General features: G+C 34.3%; 4 protein-coding genes and 1 non-coding gene across 6 annotated transcripts; 3 read left to right on the top strand and 2 right to left on the bottom strand.

Annotated features, from left to right (window-relative positions):
* The first annotated feature begins 1,801 nt into the window (after positions 1 to 1,801).
* Positions 1,802 to 1,873, top strand: TRNAD-GUC (transfer RNA aspartic acid (anticodon GUC)). Its single transcript has one exon. It is a non-coding gene; the product is annotated as a tRNA-Asp (tRNA).
* A 1,276-nt stretch (positions 1,874 to 3,149) lies between these two features.
* LOC102623239 (hypothetical protein) lies at positions 3,150 to 4,327 on the top strand. Its single transcript, XM_006473663.4, has 4 exons — positions 3,150 to 3,356; positions 3,437 to 3,519; positions 3,634 to 3,891; positions 3,983 to 4,327. The coding sequence occupies exons 1-4, from the start codon at positions 3,236 to 3,238 to the stop codon at positions 4,154 to 4,156; spliced, it is 636 nt and encodes a 211-aa protein (XP_006473726.1). The 5' UTR covers positions 3,150 to 3,235; the 3' UTR covers positions 4,157 to 4,327.
* A 1,701-nt stretch (positions 4,328 to 6,028) lies between these two features.
* Positions 6,029 to 7,620, top strand: LOC102622651 (plastocyanin). The gene has a single exon (XM_006473661.4). It carries the CDS (start codon positions 6,925 to 6,927, stop codon positions 7,429 to 7,431), a length of 507 nt encoding a protein of 168 aa, XP_006473724.1. The 5' UTR covers positions 6,029 to 6,924; the 3' UTR covers positions 7,432 to 7,620.
* Positions 7,621 to 7,819: 199 nt separating this feature from the next.
* LOC102622948 (phospholipase D delta) lies at positions 7,820 to 13,105 on the bottom strand. 2 transcript variants are annotated; one of them, XM_052441976.1, is made up of 10 exons: positions 11,265 to 13,105; positions 10,754 to 10,870; positions 10,415 to 10,609; positions 10,042 to 10,185; positions 9,740 to 9,808; positions 9,497 to 9,644; positions 9,125 to 9,273; positions 8,630 to 8,797; positions 8,277 to 8,477; positions 7,820 to 8,189 (listed from the first exon to the last, which is right to left on the bottom strand). In XM_052441976.1, the coding sequence occupies exons 1-10, from the start codon at positions 12,171 to 12,173 to the stop codon at positions 7,896 to 7,898; spliced, it is 2,394 nt and encodes a 797-aa protein (XP_052297936.1). In that variant the 5' UTR covers positions 12,174 to 13,105; the 3' UTR covers positions 7,820 to 7,895. The 2 variants fall into 2 exon arrangements, with proteins under 2 accessions (XP_052297936.1, XP_006473725.1); XM_006473662.4 differs by having other exon boundaries at positions 9,904 to 10,185; positions 11,265 to 13,103.
* Positions 13,106 to 14,633: 1,528 nt separating this feature from the next.
* Positions 14,634 to 20,117, bottom strand: LOC102622346 (uncharacterized). The gene is made up of 14 exons (XM_006473660.4): positions 19,845 to 20,117; positions 18,215 to 18,326; positions 17,367 to 17,479; positions 16,979 to 17,101; positions 16,685 to 16,884; positions 16,456 to 16,531; positions 16,238 to 16,324; positions 16,023 to 16,103; positions 15,871 to 15,903; positions 15,727 to 15,780; positions 15,597 to 15,638; positions 15,428 to 15,506; positions 15,281 to 15,351; positions 14,634 to 15,100 (listed from the first exon to the last, which is right to left on the bottom strand). Exons 1-14 carry the CDS (start codon positions 20,007 to 20,009, stop codon positions 15,005 to 15,007), a joined length of 1,332 nt encoding a protein of 443 aa, XP_006473723.1. The 5' UTR covers positions 20,010 to 20,117; the 3' UTR covers positions 14,634 to 15,004.
* Between the last annotated feature and the right edge of the window lie 6,554 nt (positions 20,118 to 26,671).

Raw genomic sequence — 26,671 nt, 5'->3', positions numbered from 1 at the left:
TTTAATTTTATTAAAATAGTTATTTGAAAAAGGAGAGGAGGTAGGTTAAGTCCAATTTAATTTTTTAGTCTAAATTTCTCTTATGATTCAAACTCATGTGTCCAATTATATAAAGTTACCTGAAAATAGTTGGAATGATTGTTACATTAACTAATTAAATAATAATGAAGTTTACACTTAATTTAATATTTGTAACTGCCAGTGGAGAACTTTTCAGTTAGTTCAACTTTCTAATATCTTAATCAATTGCCTATTATGACTTAAATGGTTCTTTTGAAATTCTATATATAAACCCAGCAACCTGAAGATTCTTAAATCAATTCAAGGAAAAGGTATGAGTTTTTATAATATTTACTACATACAATTGAAACTAGAGCTAGCATAGCATTAATTTGTTCACCAAACACACACACTATAAACTAGAGTATCTATTTAGTTCAAGTCCAAAACCAACAGCGACAAAAATTTTTTCTTTTGTTAACAATCAATCTCAACCTTCTTTACACGAGCAAAAGATTATGTCAAATGAGAAGTTGATCCATATATATGATATGATATTTATATCCTTAAATATGGAGGCATGTACTCTAGATATTTGACACGTTTTATAGCTTGAGAAATGCTTATATGAATAAGACCATCTTAATACAAAAACCAAATAAAATTGTATCACCGTCACCGTCACGATTAGTTAGTTTGAAAAATAGTAATTAAATCCATCATTCAGTAGCATGTCATCTCACTTGTTGAATAATAATAATAATTGAGAAGTTTATTTGCATTATTGTTATAATATTACAACATTTTTATTTATTTATTTACCTACTTCGGATTCCCTTCAATTCACAGTCGGAACTCGGAAGCAAACAAAGAAAAGTTGGTTGAGAGAGTAAATGTAAGCAATTAAATGGCCAATCTTTAATAAGAGAAGAAGAGTGAAGTAGAGCGCATTAGATGGGGAGGATGCCTGCTATTACTTTAGCAATCAGACAAAGATTCCGCATTCAATACTTATGGCTATTACTATGTTCCACCTATGGCTATTACTAGCACCCACAATCGTAACAATCCCATTTTTCACCTTCACCGCAGTTGCTGCCTTCTCTTATCGATTTTCGGAAAAAGGGAAGAGACCAAGAGAGAGGATCAATTTGATAAAATAATCTTCTTCAAAGATTCAATAAAATTAATTAAGAGAATAACATTTTATCTTTTTTAGAAATTATTTTTACAATTTATGTTCTTAATTGATAAATCTTTAATATCTCATTCCATCTTTGAAATTAAAACATACAATAACAAAAAAAAATTACATTGTCAAAGGGTAAATGTTTCATTAATAAATTAACTAACTTTCATTTGTAGGACTCTCAAATAATCAATTTGTATGTAAAAATACCACATTTATCCTTCATTTGTTACTATTTTATCACCATAGATAAAATGTGGTATTTTACATTTATTAGAGAGCAAGTGGTAAAACCAAACCATAAAAAGAATGAAAGTACCATTCTCCATAAAATGGTAGTGTTCCTTCAAATTAAAGCTGTGTGTGAGAGCGATTCGAACTTTTGAAATCTTATTTCTAGTACAAAATTGGGGGGAAATTTGTTAAGAAAAAAAAAGGTAGATTAATTGGTACTTACATACTCTTCCCTTAATCTCAAATGAACATAAAGGAATACACAATAGGGCAATCATATTTGCCCAGGACTAGTTGCCGTCTCAATAATAAATAAAAGGATAGATTACGGTAACAAAACGATATGAAATAAAAAAAATGGAGTTGCTTTCATCAATTGTCGTTGTAGTATAGTGGTGAGTATTCCCGCCTGTCACGCGGGTGACCCGGGTTCGATCCCCGGCAACGGCGACCTTTTTTATTGGCCTTTTCAAAGGATGGTTATGATACTGCATTGTGGGGCAGTCTTTTGCCAATGGTTTTTCGACTTTGTTGTATGCCCGATGGTGTAAGTTCTACTCTGCAGTCTGCAAAATTAATAACAAGCTGTAAGAATTTTAGGCAATATTTTTCTATTGATAATTGTCTGTCCAAAACCTCATAAGAATTCAAATTCTGTGTTGGCATGCAATTTTTTTTTTAAGAATTAATAGTCATTTTACAACTATTACGCATAGGTCAAATAGTCCAAACTTATAAATCTACAGCTGCAGCCAATTTAGAAATTTCAAAAAAATTAAAAAAAAGTCCCATGACACATAAAGATACACACACCAACTTTTGATCTTTAGACAAAACTGTACAAGTGTCTATCAATGAGCGATTTACTTGTTTGATATGTCTTTATTAAAAAAGATTTTTGTTCATAAATCATCTTGAAATTCCTTCTTTAGGCCTGAATCACAAGTTGAAGAGTTTTACCCAATTTTAAATTTCTTTCTACATTGTTATATTTTTATCTAGATGTCATAATTGAGTGCTTTCCCCCCCCCATTATTTCGGTCATTATAATTTTATTTTATTTTAATATTTTAATTTTACTCTTTTTAATATTTTCATACTTGTCAGGTTTATCGTATAAAAAGGGGAAAACCCTAGTTTATAAAACTGTTAATCAATTTCATAAATTTTTTTCCTGGGTAGTCGTGTGTTATCTTCACTTTGCTTCCCTGCTGCGTCAGAAATCTAAAAGGAGAAAAATCCTTCCAGAATTTGCAACATTGTAGCGTTAGCTTGTATCTGCCAGCCAGCTCCCAGACTTTGAGTGATGCTAAAAGCACTTCCCCAATATTCGGCGTACACTAGTTGTTCTTAGAGTAATGATATAGCCACAAATTTTTGTACAAATTTATTTTGTACAAATTGACGTGGCATTAATTTATTGGTTGAATGAAAATATAAATTAATAAAAATAAATTATGTGGGCCAAGTGATATTTAATTCAACCAATCTTATCATGCCACATCAGTTTGTACAAAATAAATTTATACAAAAGTTTGTGGCTGTATCATTACTCGTTGTTCTTATTATTATTATTATTTGAAAAAAAAGAAAAAAAAACGTATAGCTAAAAAAGTTGTGGTTTCGTGAGCCCAGTACTGATCTGCGTATATCGAAGCCCAGATCATTCAATGGGCCATCATACAATCCGCGAGAAGTCTTTGGGACACCTCAACAGAATTTATGTTGAAATGAGTTGAAGTCGAACCAAAGCAAAGCAGAAATATCGAAGCAAAAACGCACATATCACGTCTCTGTGAAGAGTGAACAGCCATGGAAACTCTAAGCTCCTCGGCAACGATTGTTTCGCCATCGTCTTCTCCTCTCACCATCTTCTCCATCAAATCCAAAAATTCGCCAGCTAGACTCGTCCGATTCCCTGCCCCCTCCAAAAGTAATATCACTTATCCAATTTTATTTTGTTCTTCATTATTTTTATTTTTGTTTTTGTCTAATTAATTTTCATTGTCTCAGAGAACGGCAACGACTCCGATCTCCAATCGAACTCCAAGGAGACCAGCATCGTTCCTCTCTTTGGCAACCAAACGCTCTCAAAGGTAAAATTATAACTTTTTATAAGTAGAAAAATTTAGAAAAATCTTAACATCTAATTAATTGATTGATATCTTCAATTTATGTTTTTTTTTCCTCTGGGTAATTAATAAAATTAGGATGAAGCGATGGGGTTGGTTTTGAGCGCGGCATCGGTGAGAGGATGGACGACGGGTTCGGGTATGGAAGGTCCATCCGTGCCAGCTGGAGCTGAGGAGGGATCAAGTACGGAGAAGGTTTCCACCTTCCCATGGTCTCTCTTCACGAAATCACCACGTAGGCGGATGCGCGTTGCCTTTACATGCAATGTTTGTGGACAGAGAACCACTCGCGCTATCAATCCCCATGCCTACACCGATGGCACCGTATTCGTTCAGGTAATTGATAATAGCCTTAATCTCCAGGGTTTGTTCTTTGTGTTGTTGAGAATTGATTATTGATTATTGACTATTGATGATTTTACTGCAGTGCTGTGGATGCAATGTGTTTCACAAGCTCGTGGATAATTTGAACCTGTTCCATGAGATGAAGTGTTATGTGAATCCGAGTTTCAATTATAGGGATGCTAAGTGGGATGTTGGCTTCAAGTTATTCGATATGGATGATGACGACGATGACGGTAACAATGTTTTTCGAATCTAAGGAGGTCAAGTCATTGCTTTGTATACTGTACATTCTCTTTTTTATACCAGTAGTTTATATGGATCATGTTTGTACATAAATTTATTTTAGCTGGCATTGTGTAAGTAATAAATTATTGGATTCATTTTACTGAATGGTACATTATATAATATAATAAAAATCTTACTAGCATAGAGACTGTGTTTGGTTAATTTTCGATAGTTTGCTTAGTGATCGTGGTAGATTTCTGTTTGTTGTGTTTTCGACATAATTTGGCTAGGGCATTCTGTAAGATATTTTAGATGGAATTTTGATAGTAACTATACTTGTGTGAGTTTTGAGCTCTTCAACTTCTGGTGTATCCTGACCTGTCTTGGTGCAAATTTGCCACTTCTTGATTTAGGGTATCACTTATGTCAAAATAGGGCTGACTTTTAGTTAAAAGTTGAAAAATTGGATCAACAATGCTTTTATTTAAGACTAAGATTTCTCTAGAAATAATAATTGATATTTAGCATGGATGATTCTTACCTTGTGGCTCTGTTGGTAGCACAATTTCCCTTTTGGATGTTAGTAAAGTTGGCTAAAGAGTTCTCTGTGTGAAGGAGGTTCCAATATTTGATGTTTCCACCTTCTTATTTCATCTAATAACCTTGCTTCCGGAATCTGGTATGATGTTTATCTGTGAGGTTACGTCGGATACCTAAAATGCTCTTTATCGAAACTCTTTGTCCAAGTGACTTTTGTGTATCGACATGTAAGCAAATCAATATTCAGTAGTATCAGTTTACTTGTTTACCATTTAGATTTTGATTAATAATTTGCCAGAACCTCTAAGAAGTTGTAGCTTGGCAGGTGGGAAAATTACTTTAAAAAATCCCTGTGAATATATTCAATCCTTGGAACACACTTCCATGGGTTTGATATTGCATATCCCAAAAAATTATGCCTTTAATGGAATTTAGTGGATAGAAGATATTTGCGTGGTCTCTGTTATCCTCTTTTTTTCCAGCTCTATAAGAAATGTCCACAACTTAGTGAATAGAAGTAAAAGTACCTTCACATTGAGGAACTGTATGAGTTTTCTATTAGTTGCTTTCGGTAGTACAAACGAATTAGTGAAGAGCAACATATGAGCTGCTAAATAATTACATAGATTTATATGATTTATAGCAGTGATGTTTATGTGGTTGTGATGCAGCATCCCATAGTTGGTAGCTTATCGGCTATTGCCTTTGTTTTCAAATGTCTCAGAACTGTTGGCTTTCTTTTTCTTAGAACTCCTGTTTTGTTTTAAGGATGGGAGACTGAGATTACGATTGGAACATCATAATGATTGATAGACTTCTTTAATTTTGAGGCTTTCTCTATTATCCCATCATGAATGAACTTTTAATTTATGCACTCACATCAAAGCTGGATTGGCGAGCCACTGGGCAAAAGAAGGAAAACGACTCGTTAACCACAAAGTTCTGTTGGATTTCCAGGACATTATAGCTAAAAATTTATTTCCGGTTTATGGATGGGGGAGTCTAGCGAATTTAGTGAATTGTGGTGCGACTGATATTTTTTTGAGATAGAACAAACTTTCTGGCATATATACCGCTTTATGTTAGCAATGTGAGATTGTAGTATCCTTCCGTTAATAATTTGTCCATTGAACATCATCACCTCATCCCCGATGTTCATACTTCACTGCAGAGTCTATGATACACTCTGAGCATCCACCCTTTATATTAGTTAAGGATTATACCATTAGGTATCATTGCAATGTTTGATAGTCCTAGATGTTTATTTAATTTGTATAGAATCTGGATTCATGACCACTCACGGGAACACGACATAATAGTTTGAAAGCAAGGCTGAATAGATTTTGATTTCCCCCCCTCCCCCCTCCCTTTTTTACAATCAAAGGTCTACATATATCTACAATCATTAATCTGTTGGGAATAACTTTCTCCTCCAAATATTCAGAAAATATACGTGCTATATTCACATTTGAAAGCAAGATATATACTCTTCTTATTCGATTACGAGAAGAGGAATAAGTCATAACATATTGTGATAGAGCACATTATGAGAGCACATTATGGGGTGTGAGTCCTTGCGAGGCAAAGATTTTGATATTTTATTGAAATGGTTTCAAATCACAAATTTTGCGTTAGGTAGTTTCCAGCGAAGTAATTTTGCGGCGGGCCTGATCCACTCGTCATATCTGCAGGCCGACCTTTAAAAATATCTGCGGCATGAGCTCAATTTATTCCACATAAGGTATCAGATATTATACCACATAGGGTGATTGGATGGAGACAATTTTATTTTTTTATTTTATCGCAATACTAGGGAAAATATCATAGCCGAATGCTGCTTGAAACCACCGAACTCGCTTGCATGATTCATCCATCTGTAAGAATTATTTCGTGATTGCAAGATAAAGGTGAGATGTCCAATTATAGGGTAGCATCACCATGCAAAACTTTATCCTTTTCCTCTAACTTTCGTAATTTCCAATCTCCCGCATTCTCCACCTCACATCAGCAAGCATGTGACACGTCACCAGATAGCATCTTACCTGGCCAATCAGAGCATTTCTCAGTAGATAAACGATTTCTCTGCCAATCTTACTTGTCGTCCATTTTATCTACACATGGTTATCCTCAAATATAGGCCACACAAAATGAACTTGAGAATCTTGTCACTTATTATTAAAAACCAACCTCCCTTCTCCTCGAGTGTTGATTTCCAATAACTCAAAAAGAAAAAACAGCAGAACCCCATTTACAGTTACAATGGCTACTGTCACCTCTGCAGCTGTCACCGTCCCAACTTTCACCGGCCTTAAAGCCGGTGCAACACCAGCCAGAGTTGTTGGTTCCACCATGAAGGCCTCAGCCTCTGCTGTCCCAAAGCTCAGCATCAAGGCCACACTCAAAGATGTTGGAGTGGCCGTTGCGGCCACAGCTGCCAGCGCAATGCTTGCTAGCAATGCCATGGCCATTGAGGTTTTGCTTGGTGGTGATGATGGGTCCTTGGCTTTTGTTCCAAGCTCTTTCTCTGTCAGCTCCGGTGAAAAGATTGTGTTCAAGAACAATGCTGGGTTCCCACACAACGTTGTTTTCGATGAAGATGAGATTCCGAGTGGTGTTGATGTTTCAAAAATCTCCATGTCTACAGAAGACCTTCTCAATGGTCCTGGAGAGACTTATGCTGTTACTCTGACTGAAAAAGGCACTTACTCTTTCTACTGTTCCCCTCACCAAGGAGCTGGCATGGTTGGACAAGTGACTGTTAATTAAGTTCACATTCAGACTTTGTTTGCCTCATCTCATTGGTTATCGTTCTCTTCTTTTTGCATTTTATGAGTATCATACATATTTTCATTTGGTGAGAGAGAATGTTATGTGGTGAGACACTTCAACCAAGCCAATAAACCTCTGTATTTTCCATTTATTTCAAATGCAGATTTGTGATGTAACTAATTTAGACATCGGTGCCCCATTAGACTTTCTTTTAGTAATGAGAATAGTTACTCTATACCCACTCACATTAATTTGCAAGCTTTTAAATCCTAAAATCTTCAACTTTCACGGACTTTAAAGAATTAAATGATGCAATAGCTATCCTCAGCAACGCAACATGTACCTTGTTTCTTTGCAACTGTTAATAAGTGACAACCTCGCGCAATGTTTCAATGAGATTGAACCGAGGGGAATTGAATTATATATTCATGTAAAATTATAAACAATGATAAATTAGAGATTTATGTAGTTAGTGCATCAGGCAGATTTGATCGAGCTCCTTGCACTTTACCGCCAACATCTGGAAACGTTTCATGGCCGGGCAAGGGGCTTTCTTTGCCGTTACTCTTTACCTCAACAGGGTATTTGAGAATATGCCCCTGCAATGGTGTAAAAGCATCTGCTGTGAACTTCTTCCAATTATCTTCTGCAATCGTGTTCACAAATTTTACACATTCCAAACTTTCAGGCTCCCTGAAGCAATCATCGAGCATCCCCATGTGTTCGGCCCACAGTGACATTCTGTATCCGTAAACCTGCAGATGGATCAATCAATTAGATTTTCTCCAGAAATATAACAATGCATAATATGTCACCTGATAAGGAGAGAAGGAGCTTCCAACCTGACCGTGCGGATGTTCCTTCTTCTTACCCCATGTGTGATGGGGTTGATATGCTCCCATGGCTATCTCCGTATCTCTGCCACCAGCCAAAGATCGTTGATTTATATTGGCAGATCCCAGAATTACATACTCATCATCTACTACCATTCCCTTGGCATGTACATATATCATAAACCTTTGAAATTTCTGGGAAGCTGAAATCTGGAAAATAGATCATGAAGAGCTTATGTCAAAAGTTTATGTATCCATCAATATTGAAGACTATGATAAGTCATGATAAAGTATTTCTTTAGAGTCTGATCATCATCCATGATTTTTATTGAATTATAAGAAAATAAAATTTGTATGGTTACCAATTCTCCATTGGAAGTTTGATTATTCAAACCAGGCTCTCCTTGGGGAACTTCTTCCCTGTTACCAAGACAGTAGAAGTTTAGATAGTCCTGTGGATGTGAGTTCTCCATTTGCATTGAGTTCAACTCCTGTGCTATGATTTCATACATCATTTGCCTTGTTTGTCCCTGCAAAAGCCAAAATTCAAGCATCAGACAGTATTATTGCATATTAGTAGCACGGATTCAAACATATCCAGGGCAACAAATTTACTAAGATTTCTCGGTGGCAAATGCCACTATTGGGTGGACTATCAAACTATTTCAATAACAAGTAAATAATCATTTCTGATGTAGTAGCTTATATTAACAATATTTAACCAAAAAATGTCCATATGAGTATCTCAAGTAAATTCATTACTTTCAGAGATCCATTTTCTATTTCAAATTTCAGCACCTTAATTTGGGCTAATTAACTGCTTCATTTGTGGTCGTTGGTCTTATATGTCAAATTACCTGCCAATAGAGAATTTCTTGCACAGAGGCAGAAGAAGGGGCACCCTCAGGCCACATTGGCATGACAACATAAACAGCAAATCTCTCCTTTGCTCTAATCTTACTTGCAATCTTCAATGCCAACTCCATTGGGATTGTATTATCAGCGCCTAATTATAAAGACATAGTAAAGACTGTAAGGAGAGAGATTCATCTACAGGTAGCAATATAATTACCAAATTAACATACGATAACATTTATTTCGTTGACAGAAATGATCATCAAGTGCTTTAAAAAAATAATAGTAATAAAACACAGGCATGATGTACTAGGATGCTGAAAACTCAGGAAAAAAAATATGCATACACAAATGCAGTAAAGATGATGATCAACCTGCGTCTTTGTAATCAGGCCATGCATATGACGATCCCAAGAAATATTGGTTCTCAATATAAATGAAGTGTTGCGCAGATCTAATTGCCTGGATATATGCTGTCTGAATGCTCTTATCTATCACCAAATTTTTGGCACATACAAGATTCTACAACAAAAAGAATGTTATCAGTCAACCAGTTACTTCAGTGTAATAAGCAGAGCAACTGTAAATCAATTATTAGTATTAGAAGAAATAAAAACCTGGAGTTCAGCTTGATAAACATCTTTGGGAAATCCTTTCACAGATCCAGAATCTATGGAACGAAAAACCTGTCAAATAGGAAGCATCAACAAAGATTGCTACAAGACTGAACAGCTCCAAAAAGAATCATAGAACTTTCTTTATGAAATGCCAAATGATTAACCTGGACATGCCAATTTTGAGGATCGTCCTCCTCGGAAACCCATAATTTAGGATGATCATTAGGAACTGATGAGGAAGGACTAAGTATCCATGAAATGCGTTCTAATTTTATTAGAGCATCATCATGCCAACGGGTTACCCTTTTGAAGCGTTGTCCAAACTCTGACCATTTTGTGGCTTTTCTCCAACGCTGCTCAAAGTTTGTAAGCACATCATATGCAGCAGGACCTTCAATTTTGCAATGCAAGTCGTGCCATGGTTGCCTTGGACCCTTGGTTCCTGCCTACACAAATAAGTGAAAGAATGAGAAATATATTTCGTCTAATAGGCATACGGCCTGGAAGAAGCATCATTAAGACATATGAACCTAAATTCCTTGCATGACAATAGCAGGCAGCAGCAGACCATTTAACCTTTCACTTCAGCACTTAAATTATCAAATCCACTAAATTTGGTGAATCAGAATAATCGAAAACAGAATATCACAAAATTCCAAGGAGTCATCTACTTACGGAAAATGTTGGATTATGATAATCATCCTGAAATACAGTGTCAAGATCCCGAAATAGTCGATGTTCAGGTGTATCATACCGGCCATCACAAAGGTCAAGCCCACCTATAAAAGCAGTTATCTTCCGGTTGTTTCCAGATGCTTGCGTATCCACGATCACACATTTCTGATGATGCGTGAAGAGGGTTCCAACAACCTGGAATCAAATGCCATGCGGATACTGTAAATCATTCAAATCACAGTTTGCCTAGACAAATATATAGTTAACATTTCAAATTGCTGGCACAAGGGTAAAATAGTTATAACTTTTAAGAATTGACCAACATGGTATAAAGCATGCCTGTTGCTTGAAAATGCTAAGCTTACTGCTGGCATATCTAGGTGAGAGCACACAATGAACAGAAGAATGCTTGAAGAACTTCCGCGTTTCCTCGTCATGCGTTTGCATTACTCCGGCCTGCACCATAACCCCACTCGTCAAGATTGAGAACATATTAAGAATTCTCACGTGCATATTGAGTTAAAATGCAAACATACACGCAAGACAAGAACTTTAAAATCTAGTCACCATTACCAACAAAAATCTTTCATGCAATAGTAAGTGGTCAAATTTCCAATTTTAGTAAGAAAGTAAGTAATAAAGAGAAAAAAAAAAAAAGCAATGATGATGATGATGATGATGATCATAATAATAATAATAATAATAATAATAGTAAGGATTTTGCTGTAACTACTTGCTGCCTCTTAAAAAATGTGTAGGTTAATCATAATAATAATAATAAAAGTTTTAAAAAAAGAGAAAAAAAAACAAAATTAAAAAAAAAAAGAGGGGGGAAAAACAAAATCCGTACCGTATTAATGAAAAATTTACTATGCGAAGTCTTATCATCCCAAACTAATAACAAAACCCGGACCCCTTCTTGCGATTTATACTTGAGCAAATCCCCTAAACTCAAATTCCCGCCACTCGGTAACGGCTTCGTCGGCTCTCTCACAAGCTTCACTTTATGGAAAACTGACCATCCGACGATATAAACCAAATGATGGGCCTCCAAAATCGCGTGACAGATATCTTCCCAGCACCTCTCGTGCTTATACTGAATCCCCTTTTCCAATTCAATCTCCGGTAACATTGACTCCGGCACGTGCGCATCCTGATACAGCGTCACGTGCCCTCCGTTCCGCACTGGAAAATAACTGTTATTAACTCCAAAACTGTCCGGATTCGCTGCGATTCCATAACGGTATAATGGATTTTCCTCACACGGCAAGAACCTCATTTCCATAAAAACCGCCGTTTCAGACTTCGGCGGTTTACCGTACAAGCCCAAAATCGGAAACCAATCGCTGATTGATTCTCCCGATTTTATCCTCGCCGCTGGAATGGTTGCGACGCCGATTAAGTCGGCGCCAAACACGTCGTTGTCTTTGACGTAGAACTCGATTTGAGAAACCGGATGAGCCAACGGGATTTTGAAATGCTCGTTCCAGATCGGATTTTGACAGTTTGATATCACGCGCGTGCGCGCGACTGTAGCTCCGCCTAGGCAAACGGTGACGTATGGATCGCTGGTAATCATTTTACGGTGGGACACGCGTTTTTTACTGTTCGTGAACGGAATACGACACGTGTCAAATGCGGCGAAGCATCTTCGGATACGCGCCGTGACCAAGTCCATGTTTGGCAATCGGCGAGCTTCGACAATCTTTAAGTCCAGGTCACCATGAAGATACACGATAGTTTCTGAATCCTCCCCCATTCAGTTATATTCAAAATACTGGATTTTTGTTTTTTTTCTTTTACTAACCAAATGTGGATGGATATTTTAAAATTTCGAAAATAAATTCAGAGCATGCAAAAGAGAACAGATTGCAGAGAAATGAAAATGTTATCTTCGTATAACCGGAGGAACCGTAAAGAAGCAATTTCGATTGAATAACGGACGGTTCACGGTTACATTAAACGGCGGCTAGTTTGGTTTCTCTGAGGAAACCAACGGCAAAAACTGAAGGCGGTAAGGGGTGTGAACAAAAGAAGCAAAAGGAAAGAGAAAACGAGAGAATGATGTGCTGTAGTGGCGCAGTTTTTAGGACACGTGGCTGGTTACGAGGCTAGAGTTATTTTCTTCAATATCAAAGCGTGGATTAATTAACTTTATTAAGAGATTAATTAATGAAGACAACATCGTTGGGTTCGGGTTTTGGCACGGCTGTCAAGAAGCAGTTGAAATGCTGGTGATCGCACGTTTTCTTTGGTCAAGTTCAAACAGGAGAGGTTTAGAAATGGCATCAACAAGAAGAAGATATCGGGCCACGTAATCATAATTTTGGTTTAAAATAATAATTAAAAATAACAATAATAACAACGACGAAAGATTCGCGGGTTCGTCTAGATTTTGGGGGTTGAAGAGAATGGGGCGGCGGCTTTGCTGTGTCGGGCTCGGGCATGTGATGATGATGTCGAGGAGATTTAAGGGGTTGGAGTAGAGATCAGGTAACTGTGATCCAGTCCATTAATTGGAGTCACAAGTCCAAACTTGCAAGCGACGTGGTAAGATTAATCATTAACGTACAATCCAAATGCTAATAAATTAGAAGTAAAATAAGATTCTGACTTCTTATAAATCGATAAAATAATAATAAACCAAAGGTGTAAATAATCTGTCGAGAGGGATTTCTAAATTACTGGATTTGTCATGTGTCCACTTCTAAGCGGATAACTTTGATGGTCATTATCAATTTAGTGTGTTTACGGCATATTGTATTGTATTGTATTATATTATATTATATTATATTGTAATACCATATTGTATTACATAAAATAATTTTTTATTTTAATATTTATATTAAATTAACAATTTAAGATTCATTAATGTTTTATTATTATTATTTATATTTCAATTAAGAATTTATATTCACTTATATTTTATCAATCTTTACATTCAATTGATAATTAAACATTTCTGATTGAGATAAACAATTTTCATCACCAACCACTAAAAGCTACCGTTGATTGCCACACGCTGCGGTTGACCGTTGTACTTTATTGTTATTTGAACTATATTTTGATACCATTATAATAAGAGTAATGATACAGCCACAAACTCTTGTACAAACTTATTTTGTACAAACTTATTTTGTACAAACTGATGTGGCATGATAAGATTGGTTGAATTAAATATCACTTGGCCCACATGATTTATTTTTATTAATTTATATTTTCATTCAACCAATGAATTAATGCCACGTCAGTTTGTACAAAATAAGTTTGTACAAGAGTTTGTGGCTGTATCATTACTCTTATAATAATTATTTTTGGGGCTATGCAATTGCACAACTATTATTAGCAAATGAATTTTCGTTCATCAACAACCAAAGCTTTAGCTTTCAAATTTTTTTTTTACCATAAATTTACAATAAATGGAAGCATTTTTTGGTAATAATTCACACTATTACGTACTCCCAATAATAAATATTATAACAATACTAAATTTTATTACAAAGTGTGATGTTATGCTATGGCCACCGATAGTCGTCCGCTGTCAAATTGTCAATAGCATTTCACCAACATTGGCAACAACAACATATTTGAGTTTTTTTATTTTATTTAATTTTTTTTATTTTAATTAAAGAAATTAAAAAATAAAAAAATTAATGTGAATAGTACTGTATCGCACAAAACCTGAACCCCTTAAATTTTTTTTCATGAAAGCAGTGTTCAAATTATGGTCTACTCTATGTACACACAGTACACCATAATTTGAACATTTTACCAAATATGAGATTGTATTGTGTTAGTTAATGCAATCCCATGTAATATGGTGCGCGCCAATACCAGCCTTATGTTCTCAAATGGGATTTGGGTTATGGCCTTAGCCTTCTCGTGCTGATTACGATTGTGTTGTTCACAGTTCTCACGCTGTTTACTTGAGCCTTCCTTACTAAATAAATTTGTAAGATGAAACTCTGCATCTCAGGCAGAAAAATTCTCATATTCACATGCTCCATTTCATTTTCCAGAATTTTTTTTAGTAACGAAGAAAAATGAAACACCTGATATTGTAATTTTCTTTCTCATAAAGTTAAGATTTCAACTAAAGATTTCTTTGATAGCTAACATTTTGTTTTACCTTAATTCGAAATCAAATATGGATGGCCCAATGCCACAAAAAGCGTACAGAGAGCAGACAAGTTTTTCCGGCTAGTTTTCAGGCAGCATATTTCAAAGATACAATAATATAGCAGCATGAATGCTTGTCTGTCTGTCTCCTGCTCTTTCAGTCTAAATAATTTTATAAGCACTGCAATATTCCATTCCTAGAGATATAAATTAAACATGAGAAATTTTCAGTCTTATGTGAGCTTACACAAATAGGCTCCAGCAAACTGTGACTTTTCTAGCTGATCTTAATTAAATGATTGATAACTTAAACTTAGCACGTGTCCTAGGTGATGGACAACCATTACAATTCCAAAATGCTACAATATGCTACTTCCAAATCTGTAGTTCTTCAGAATTTATGCATCATTAAAGCATTCGAGGTAGGTTGCAAAGGATTAATGGTTCAAGTTTTCAGATTCATATCCCTTATTAAGCCACCACGGAGTTGCAATTGCTGACTCTTTGAGATGAAACAGGAAGAGGAGGAGCCACCCTTATCATGATACTCTGAATGAATGCTGTCATCTGCACAGAAAGTTCTCTTGTTAATTCAGTTCGTGATATGTAGGATGCTCGCTTGAACAGTATGTTAATACAAACAAATATGTAGACTTTATTAAACTGCAAGGAAGCATCTGAACTCCTAGTTTTGGATTTTTAATCAAGCAAAAGGGCGAGTATAGTTTAAGGAAGGGTTGCTCTTACTGAAACAAATCCGATGCACATGATACTGAAACCAGGGAAGTTAAAGGGTGCTCTATCGGACAGGAACAAAGCTGAAAGAAAAGTTCAAATGTGTTAATCTCAATTAACAGTTAGCTATAAATTATGCTGAACTGAATCTGCAATCACCTGTGAGAGGGGAAAATGCGAGAGGAGAGACAAGATTAGCAAAAGAACATATGCCTGAAATGCATCCTTGAGCCTTCCCCTGAAAAAGAAAAAGATCAGTCAGCCATGCAATTGGCAAGCAGGAAGTGCCAAAGTGGAGTACTGAGAATGGAAGTACCAATGAAAATACCTGTTCGTTGGAGGCAACTTGTTTAGATACAATGGTCCTCAGCTGCACATTTAGAAGAAAAGCAAATCACTCTAAAGTACTTTAACAAACCAATTTTCAATACAAGTTAATTAAGCCGTGAGGAACATACACATGGATGTGAGAAAACAGACAAAATGGAGAACACAGCAGCTGCATAAGGAACCTGCAATTTCTAAAAATGTTAGCTACAATGAAAACTCAGAAGTGCTAAATGAAGAAACTTGTAATTGCCGGTGAAGCTGCAAAGGAGTACCCAGGAGGACCACGCAACGCTGTAGAGAAACATCTGCATTCAAAACCATAAAGTTTCAAATAAAATGATGGACTCACACGTCACAATCACACTGAAATCAAATTTAGCTGAGAGATAGGTATGACAAATAACAGAAGCAGAAAAGAGCATACATGAACACAGCCAAAAAGGAGCCCAAATGAAAGCAGCCTGGCCTCTCCTACGGTAGGAGCCAATACGGGCATCATGATTAGCTGCAAAAATTAATGTTTCACTTTCCATATCCACGGGGAAAATTTTGAAGCTATGTGGCAAAGAAACATGTACAATGGAATAAAAGAAGAAATGCTAACGATGATCACAGTGCAAGCATCGATGCAAGATATACCTGAGAAATTGTCCCAGCAATCCCAGCAATCACCATTAAGTCAGCAAATTGATTCTTGTTGAAGTGAAACTTGGCCTTTAAGTAGTACTGCAGGAAAAGGGAGAATAAAAAATGAAATCAAATTAGATCATTCCTTGTTTGCTACAACAAAGTGCAGTAATCATTCAGCCACATTGGGGTTTGAAAACCCGATTGCAGAATTTAAGAATGAAACATACCATCATGGAACCTTGTAGACCGGCATCAGCAAGATTGCTTAAAAATGCAACGATTGCAGCTTGCGAAAACGTTGGGCTGAAATTTGAATATAAACGCAAAGCTCGTTAAAAATGTCATATCAAAGGATCTTACGGCGCGTGTATAGTATTTATTTGTATTAACTAAAAGCTCTCAATCAGATCAGCAGATAATCTTTATCTGAAACGAAAGAAGCTACGCTTAGCTTACCTGCTCTTCAACAAATGAACCATATCGTCAATGGAAGGCAGCCTTTTGAATACTTGCAATTTCTTAGTGGATTCTTCACATGAAGCACTAATTTCAGCTTTGCTTGAGAGGATTGGAGTATACAAATCTTCATCTCTGACAGATTCCGGGAGAAAAATTCTCATATACACAGCTGATATAATAGACCCTGCAGTTGCGGCCTAACACGATAAGAAGAGTTTGATAAATTAACAATCGATTCATGGCGTAGAAATGGAATTCACCGGAAAAAAGATAGAGAGTGAATTAAAATACCTGAAAAGCGGCGGAAGTAGAGATGAAGCGAGCGGATATGGTGCCGCATACGAAAGCACCGGATACAATTCCTGAGAAAATTCCAAATACTGAAGCTCGTCTCCCTGGAGGAACATTATCTGCCTGAAATTTTTCAAATGAGAAATTGAAAGAGTAAATGGGAAAGTAAACAGAAAAGCCTTTTTCTTTTTCTTTTTCTTTTTCTTTTTTGTTTTTGTTTCTTTTTTGACTGCATTGGAGTTTGGATTACAGTAGGAAATGTTGAAAGACCGTTAAATTTAGTTGAAAGAATCTTTTATTTGGGCCCAGTGGCCACTCTGCCGTTAATCTTAAGAGTGGGCCTCTCGATAGGCCCATTATTGTGTTTTAAGAGGCCCAAAATAATTACCACGTAAGCAAGGGAGAGGCAATGGATGCTGCCTTCACAGACCATGGCTGTGAGAGTCCGGAGAACGTAGTATGCATAGAAGAAGTTCCTGGACCTGCTGTAAGCCAATATGGCTGAAAACAACTGTCATTATTATTGTTTTTGATTCCTTGATAATCTACAGAAAATTAGCCGTTTATGAAACTTTGATACACCAAAAATAAATAAATAAATGATAAATAAAAAGACACACACGCACGCCATATTAATTGTATATTTAGATAGATAAATTAGTCTCCTTAAATTTATTGCTGCATCGACAAAGAATCTGACTTGCTGGATAGAATCCACCGACTCCAGGATGGTATCGGTCATGCTGACACAATAATATATATATAACTTTAAATTTAGCACAAGAAGAAGCGTCACTTTTCTTCTAAGAAAGCTGGGCTCACCAATCACTTTATTCTCTCTATATTTTCTTTTCTTTTTGGATGAAAATGGTACAACTCACAACACTAATTAATAGTTATATTGGTACTTCATTACTTTCTCTGTTGATTTATATTAAGTACGATTAAACAGTTCATCTAAAAAGAACTAATAAATCAAACGAAATTAAAAGTTAGTTTTGATTGTATTTTTAATGTATCACTTGATTTGTGAACTGATACGTGTCAATCAATAAGGTGAAAATTAATCCAGGTTTTGATTAATTGGTGGTTGTGAACATTAAATTGATTGTCTCAAATTTCTTTTCTAGTTAAACTGAGTGGTTCCATGATTGATTGGATCAAAATTAAATTTAGAAAAAGGTAATTAAACAAATAAATAAAAGTGCATTTTAAATTGAATAGTATGCTGCATACCTAAAGGAATTATGGATAGGGTGATTGGAACCGTAAGCAAAGCTTTCCTTCCATACTTGTCTGAAAGATTACCCACCAATGGCATCATGACAAGCGTTCCAAGCCCTATGATCTGCATTCATCATATGTACGTATGTTAAGCTGCTTAACTCATGAGCCCAATGACCATAATACATTCATATATCTAGTTTTAAAAGGGAAGAAAAAAAAAGAGTCTCAATTAAGACAATTTGATTTTATCTAATCAAAAACAAATTGGGTGTTTCAATAACACTATTATAATTAAGTGACGGTACAAAACTGTCATTGAACAAAAAGTTTGCCCGGAAAAGTCAAATATCAAACGAGTCATTTTAGATTTTGAGTGATTTTGGTGGCGCATAAAAGCAATCAGCATTTCACACAATGCGCGCGGTGGAATAAGCGAGATGCTTGATATTTTGAGTTATTATTGCTTATAGCATTTTAGGCGCTTTTAATAGTGCATTTTAATGATGTTTGAAATTTGATTGAGTGATAAATAAGGAATTTAATGCAAAAAATTAAAAAAATAAAAAGAACGGAAGTGAAAAAAATAATAATAATCATATGAGGTTAGTGGTATGGCGATTCTCAACTTCTCCTGTCAACACGCACCAGAATTGTTACGAGTTAAATATTAGTCTATTTGGGCTGAAGGATATACTCACACTGACTGCTGATTACTCAATACTTACCCAATTACCAATGGCCCACGAAGTTTATCTACCTTCATGAATTTTTAGGATAGCACATAATTGTCATGAAGAATTACCAACCATGTTGTATTTGTTGTAACTACTAAACATTATATTAATTAATTAGAAGATCGACAAATCCATGCTACCAAAACTTTTACTTTAGTGTCAGAGAGTTTTATGACTGAGTCAGCCATTCTTTTTATTAATTATATGCGCGGGTAAGTTCACGCAATGACATAAACATGCCTTGCTTCTAAGCACTACCTTCTTTTTAGTTTTTATTGGCAAAGGTCACACAAGGCATGGGCACACAATCTCGAAAGCATTTCTCTTTTTAAATCACAAATGAAGACGAAATCACAAGTTGGTTAATGTAAATTTTATTTGTCTCGTCATATCATGTGGTAACTGAGCAGTAACATTATTTAACTATTTCTTTTTTTTGTTTTTTTTTTTTAAAAAGAAGGGAAAAAAAATAGATGACTACAAGAAAGTGGACCCATGTTTGAGTTTTACAACGTACGAGTGGAAACTTGGGGGGTTGGCCTTAGACATTTTGTCCATATTCAAGAAAGCATTTCAGGAGAAACCCAACCGAAATTTCTTTTTTTCTTTTTCTCTTTTTTTGAGAGGCAAACGGAAATTTCATATGATGAGACAAACAGATTTGTTTTATTCTTTTTGGTTTTTTCATGGCACTTTAGACTAAATAATTATGTAATTATCAAGAGCCTGTTAAAGAAATGACCCGAAAATATGAGCGAAAAAAACGTACGTACGTAAACATGCATCTAAATGACCAGACAAGTGAAGTGTATAGAAGCATGAAGCTTAATTGAAATTAATGCATGTAAGATATGAAAGAATGAAGAAATGAGAAAATTGATGATAGTAGAAGAAGATGAATGTACCGCCTGTTGAAATCCTGAAAGGTAAATCGCCAATGAACACTCGTCTCTCCCGGGGCAAACCGCAGACATGGTGACATCGGTGATCGCCGGAGCCACCATGGACGTCGAGAAACAATGCACAAAAATGGTGATGAAAAGGTGGCTCACTCCAGATTTTTTCTCCATACTTCTTTATCAAACAACAGCTAGAAAGAGAGAGAGAGAGAGAGAGAGAGAGAAGGGTGGAAAGAAAAAGTGCAAACTCTCTTAACTTATGAGAACCCACAAGCACGTCTTTATAAAGGAAAAATAATATCTGTTGATTCAAAGAATAAGTGAGTGTAAGTGTACGCTTTGGAACTTGGCCAGTTAATGTAAGATAAGTTGAGAGACTGACTGTGCATGTACTATTAGGCGCGGTGACAGCATCTATTCAATTTACATATGTAATAAATTACCAATTATAACTCTGAATGGTGAGGCGATAAATGAATTATGAATGATATTTACTTGTTAAGGAAATTGTTGATTTTTTTTTTTTTATTTGTGGTCAAAATTATGTCAGATTAGCCGTACTGTCTAATAGCCGAAAGTTAGAAATAAAAATAAAAATAAAAGTGGTAAGGCGAATGCGAAGGATGCGTAGCTTGTAAGCTCATGCAAGAATTAATCCGCAAAGTCGGGACTAAGGGCCCGTTTGGACGCGTGCGTTTCTTGATTACGCATCGAAGCGTGCAAGTTTGAGTTTATGCCAATCAACCGAACAAACAATAAACTAGCTAGTAGCTACAAAGCCATGCTTGTCAATATCTTACCAAGTGCAAGAAGTTATTAACCAATGCAATTTTTTAATTTTTTTTTTCTTGTAACTGAATAGCCAATGATTGCTTTGTGGATTTGGGGGGTAGTGATACACATCCCAAATTTTTTATTATAAAAAGTTATCCCAAATGATGTGTCATTAATTAAGTGGTTGATAATTCTTTACAAAATCTAAGAGAATTAATTGTATTATCTCACCAACCAAATTGATAAAGGACACATCATTTGGGATAATTTTTTAGGATAAAAAATTTAGAATGTGTAGAATTACTCGGAAAAAAAAAAAAGAACAATACAGAAGTTGTTCAATCACAATTTCTGAAAGCTTCATTTTTCTAATTATATGCTTTTAGCGTTAGATAGTCTTGATACATCAAATGACAAAAATCATTTTCATGAACAAAAAGATGTTCAATTCCATCTGTTGGCTGCCGTGTAAAGAGTGAACGTTTTACGCTAAATTTTATTCAAGTGCTGTCTATAATACCTAGTCTTAATGATGGGCTTGTTAAAAATCAACCTTGGTCCAAATGAGTTTGAGTTATTAACACCAATGAAATTTATACGTAAGTCCACTTTCTTGAAAAATACCCCTCTAAAACTGGTGAAAAATTCAACTGATTCTGGTTACACTTCCACAATCTTCATAAACGGTAAATTTTGTACAAATTTTCTACAACCACGACTCTTTCCTTGATATCTTTCGTAAAAAAAAATTTGCGCTAAAATTTTATACAAATAAGCTATTTCTCTTAAATTTTATACAAGTTAATGTCGACTGGGTGTTAATTAGTAGATTTTTTTTTTTTAAATGTTGTTTCCTTTCTCTTTTGTCTCTTTAGAATTATCAACCTGACTTGTTTGCACAATGAGCATGCATCACATTCATAGTTTATTAGCTCATTTTGTTTTATACCTGTCGTGAAAAGGAGAAGAAAAAAAAAATCAAAATGAAGAATTTTATTTAAAAATAAAAGACATTAAGAATTGATATGAGATATATTATTAACCGTAAGTCTGAAAATTTTGTAAATATTATTGATTACAAGAACTTTTTTCTTTTCTGGAAACTCACAAGGAATTATGTTAATTCTTTTAGGGCTTGTTTGATTGTTGTATTAAAATTCCTCGTTGCATTAAATTTATACAAGACCATATTTGACAAATAAAAAATTATAGTAATACTACATTAACGGCACAAGCTAATGCAACAGTTGCTGCATTAACTAAACCCAACTCACAGTGGGTTTAAGTAACTGCCGCTTGTTTTTTTTTTTTTTTTTCCCTCCCTTTTGCTTTTTGCAACTGACCCTTGACTTTTGCTTTTACTTTTTGACTTTTACTTTATAATAATAATAATAATAATAATAATAATAATAATAATAATAATAATAATAAATTTTAATTTAATATAATTTTTTACATTATAATTATTAATATAAATTAATAAATATGTGATTTATTATTTAATATTATTATATTATATTTTTATTTTTAAATTATAATTTATTAATAAATTTATAATTTATTATAACTAATAATAAATAGTTAAATTTGAATAATATTAATTTAAAATTAGTAATAATATAAAATATTAATACAATTTAAATATATTAATATAATATAAAATAGTAATATAATATTTAATTTAAATTAATTACAAAAAAATTATTACAGTACAATGTAGTACTAAATATTATATAATATCGTTATAATACAGTGTTAATACAATACAATATAATACAATACACTAATATTAAAATAATATAATATAGTATACCAAACGTATTTTTATTATAATGATATAAGAAGATTTGGTGCTTTGATACCGAACTACTTATTTCAGCTCAAGAAAAAGACATAAAGAATGGACCGAAAACAATGGAAAGAGAGAATGTATTTTATTGTAATTTTTGTTCGGGTTAAGATTGTGACGAGATGGGGCTTTTTACGGACTTTTTAGGGGTGTTAGAAGCACAACTCGGTCCAAATCAGTAACAATGTGCCCATATGACTACACCGTCAGGCCCAGCAAAAGGATTAATGTTCAAATTGGGAGTTCCAAGTGGCTAGTAGTAGCCCTTCTTCAGTAATGCTTTTAAAACGCATGTTATAAAAAATTTCAATTGATGTAGCATTAAATAATAATAATTTCCAGCATTAGATCTCATCAATAAATGAAAATAAAATCTGTGATTAAATTTCATCATGATGTTTACATTCCGTGGATTTTTCCTCCCTTTGAGAATCATTAATATAAAAACAACAATCAAATCAAATCGTATCTAAAACCAATGAATCAATAAATTACAAAGGGTTACAGCTACAATGCACGGATTAAAATCTCCTCTATGGTACAAGACTACAGCAGTTCCTTAAAACTCCAACGATTGTTCGTTTGAATTTAAATAAAAAATAAAAAAAAGGCAACCGATTGGAAAGGTTCCTTAAAATTAAAATAAAAACAAAATCACATTTTCTCCCTTACTTTCGATCGATTAGCCTCTGCCTGGCTCCCACTCTCGCTATGAAGAACTTGGATCAAGCATCATTTTATTAACAGTATTAGTTTGTATGTATAATTTATCCGATGTATTAGTGATTTTGTTTTTAATTTTTTATTACCGAATTTTGTTGGTTTTCTTCAATTGAAGGTAAAAGTGTCTGTGAAATTAATTATCCTTTAGTTAGATAAATTTACCTTAAAAAAGAGAAGAAGATAAATTTAGATAATTTGTGCCAGTTAGAAAGTTTTGTGATTTATTAGTTTGAATTGATTTAGTTGATTAAGCTGACTATTTATCTCAAAGATTGAACAAATAGTTGTTTTGCTGCTATTTTCACCGCTATCTTTGGATTTTTTTTTGCAGTTTTCAGTTTGATTACTTGTTTTTTTTATTAACTTTTTTTTCCTGTTGATTATGGTTGATTTCCTGTAGATTTGGCTGTTGATTTTTTTTTTTTTTGGGTCGATTTGCTCCGGCTTTCATTACTGTTGCTTGCTGTTTTGCTATTTTTGGTTTATTTTTTGCTGTTTTGGGTTTGATATCTTGCTATTTTTTGCTGTCTCTGAGTTAATTTGTTACTATTTCATCTTAATTTATTACTGTTTCGGGTTTTAATTTGCTACTTTTTTTTTTTACAAAGTCGTATGGGACAATGGAAGTTAATGGAGAAGTGATTATGAAGTTATAGTAAAATGATCTTAAATCAATTGTACAATATAAAAAATTGTATGATGAAGATGTATTGTGCATTTGGGTATACATGAAGATGAAAAATGTATGATGGGTGAAATTGAGATTAGGTGTGTATTTGGTTTGGTTCAATTTAAAAATTTTCAAGAGTATTTATATTCAGTTTGATTTCGGTATTAATCAATTTTTTTTTATGTTCGGTTTTGATCAACCAATCCCTAAATGCTACATGGCACGACTTTAATTTTTTTTTTTTTTTGGTTTTAAGATTTGGTTTTCGGATTTGAAATTTTGAAGCAAAAATTGAACCAGAGTATTTGGTTTTATAGCGAACCAACATATTTGATTTTTCCTATAAAAAATGCTAAGCTGAACTGCCAAAAAACCAAACTGGATCGAAATTTTTTTGCTACCAATTTGGTTCTGCCTACCCCTAATTGAGATTATGAAAAATTAATGTAATTCTATTTATGTAGTTATAACTTCCTTTAATAATATAGTCGTGCCCTAGAACAATATTTTCATATTTATGACTCAATAGAAATTGAGAAAAAATATCACAAACAAGTAAATTTGTCATTTGAATTCTTATGGATAGGAGTGAGCATTGGATCAGATTCAGACTGACCTCCAATTCCAATTCGGTAGAAACCCAAATCATAAACGAATTCAACCTTAGCCACCCACAAAGGCACGAATCCAGCCAACCGTCCAAGCCCAGCCACCGACTTTCGTGCCCACCAATCAGCCGCAAGTTGGCAACGACCCCCTCTCATGCTGATGATATCCAGGCAACATAGCCAATTGAATATAACAGGAAGAAAATGATGTTGGCTCCTTATCATGGTTTTCAACTCAAATGCTATTAGCTCTCTCTTGTGCGGATCAGAATCCTCTCCTGATCTGATTTTTATCTGAGCAAGTATTATTAATATGATTGATGGTTAATAAATGAAAAAGAAAAAATCGTTAAATCTTAATCATTCATTAATACTAAAATACAAGTGGCACAAAATCTGTAAAAGATCAGAAGTACTCATATCATGAGAGGATCTCAATCCCTCATGTATATCCAGACATGAAACACTAAATGTTATACATAAAACTTTAACACCAATATGAAAAGATGAGGGAAAAAAAAAATTTGGGATTTTGAAATATCCTACATGAAACGTAAAATAAAAAAAAATAAAACATTTTACTTAAGATATACAATAATGTATATAAAACATTAGTACGTTGTATCATGAAATATAAAAATGCTAGTCATAAGACACTAAACGTGATATATGAAATTTGAATGCCATCATGAATTGGGGGAAAAGGAAATTTTGGGGTATTTAGAAATATCACATGAAATATAGAATAATAAATATGAAAATTTTTAATTAAAATATGCAATGGTAGACATAAAACATTAGTACTTTGTCATGTGAAATATAGAACACTAATTAATAAACTCTAAATATTTGATATGAAACTTGAATGCAAATATGAGACAACGGGAAAAAAGAAAAATTTGGAGCACATAAAATATACGATGTGAAACATAAAATGAAATATATGAATATTTAAACATTGAGCATAGGATAAAAATTATAAAATATGAATTAAACTTTGTCTCTTGTAGATATTCATTTTACTTTATTTTTCATAGCATTTGTAGTGAAAAATATTTGTTTCAATTTTACTTTCTTTCCATTATTACTGCTATTTTTTTTAAATATATATATATAAAAAATTCATAAAACCGGTTGAAAACCCCGGTTGGTGTATGTTACAAAATTGGCCTGGCTGCCAGAGGAGCTGTCAACTATTCGGTGAGGAGTCGAAATTAACTTCATCTGCACCGAATTCAACTTTCAACAGCTGCAGATATTTTGGAAAATCTTTGATGATAAACAATAAAAAATCTAATCAACCTTGACTTTCCTAAATCACGATGACAATCAATATGACTTAAAGTTCATGTTCATCCTTACGGAAATTGCATTGGGTTATCTCCCAAATTGGGCATCCGTAAGACAAAAGTTTAAGTGCGTTTAAAAGGTCTCAGGTGGAAGAATTAGTGAAAGAGCGCCTCCTAACGGTAAATTAGGAGTGTTAACGGCAGTACAGCATCAATCTTTATCATCACCAATTATTTTTATCATTGTTATTATTATTATTATTGTTATTTTAACGGAAAGCTCTATCAGCTATGTTTGATAGTCTGAAGATACTTGAGGTCCTGTCGGCATCCAGGTTTGGAGTTCAACAATTAGCATGGAAAGCCGGCGATGAGGATAAAAGAGGCCGAGTCACGTGCCTGCCCTCGCCCTATTATTGCCGATTCTCAAATCTTATTTATTAACGTCATCCCTCGTCGCTCGTCAGAATCTTTCGACTTCAATGTAATTGTGGAAAGTAGTTGTGTATATCTCTGGCATCATCTCATCACTGGACTAGAACAAGAGGACCCAATTAAAGAATCCTCACGCTTCTGACTTCCCATATCTGTCAGTCGCAATTGTCGTAGTCGTGGGCTCAACATAATCACTTTCTGGATTCTTTTCCGTGAATGATCGTCGTGTATTTTCAATATTGAAAGCCAAATTTTTAAGATTTTGTAATTAATGGACCTGTACAAAGTAAAAATCTTCACGTGCAATCGCACTGGTGACTGGAATGTGAAACACCTTTATGCCCAAGCTAAAGCTCAAGGGCGTTGTGATTTGTGAAATGACTTGATGTCCATTATTGAGAAAAATAATGTCTACACACGGAGAGAGAGAGAGAGAGAGAGAGGATAAATTTGAGGTTTGAGAAAGTGGGGAGAGGAGATATTTT

Source organism: Citrus sinensis, chromosome 5 (assembly GCF_022201045.2).
Source record: "Citrus sinensis cultivar Valencia sweet orange chromosome 5, DVS_A1.0, whole genome shotgun sequence".
NCBI classification, from domain to species: Eukaryota; Viridiplantae; Streptophyta; class Magnoliopsida; order Sapindales; family Rutaceae; genus Citrus; species Citrus sinensis.
This window is presented reverse-complemented; position numbering and strand designations above follow the sequence as displayed.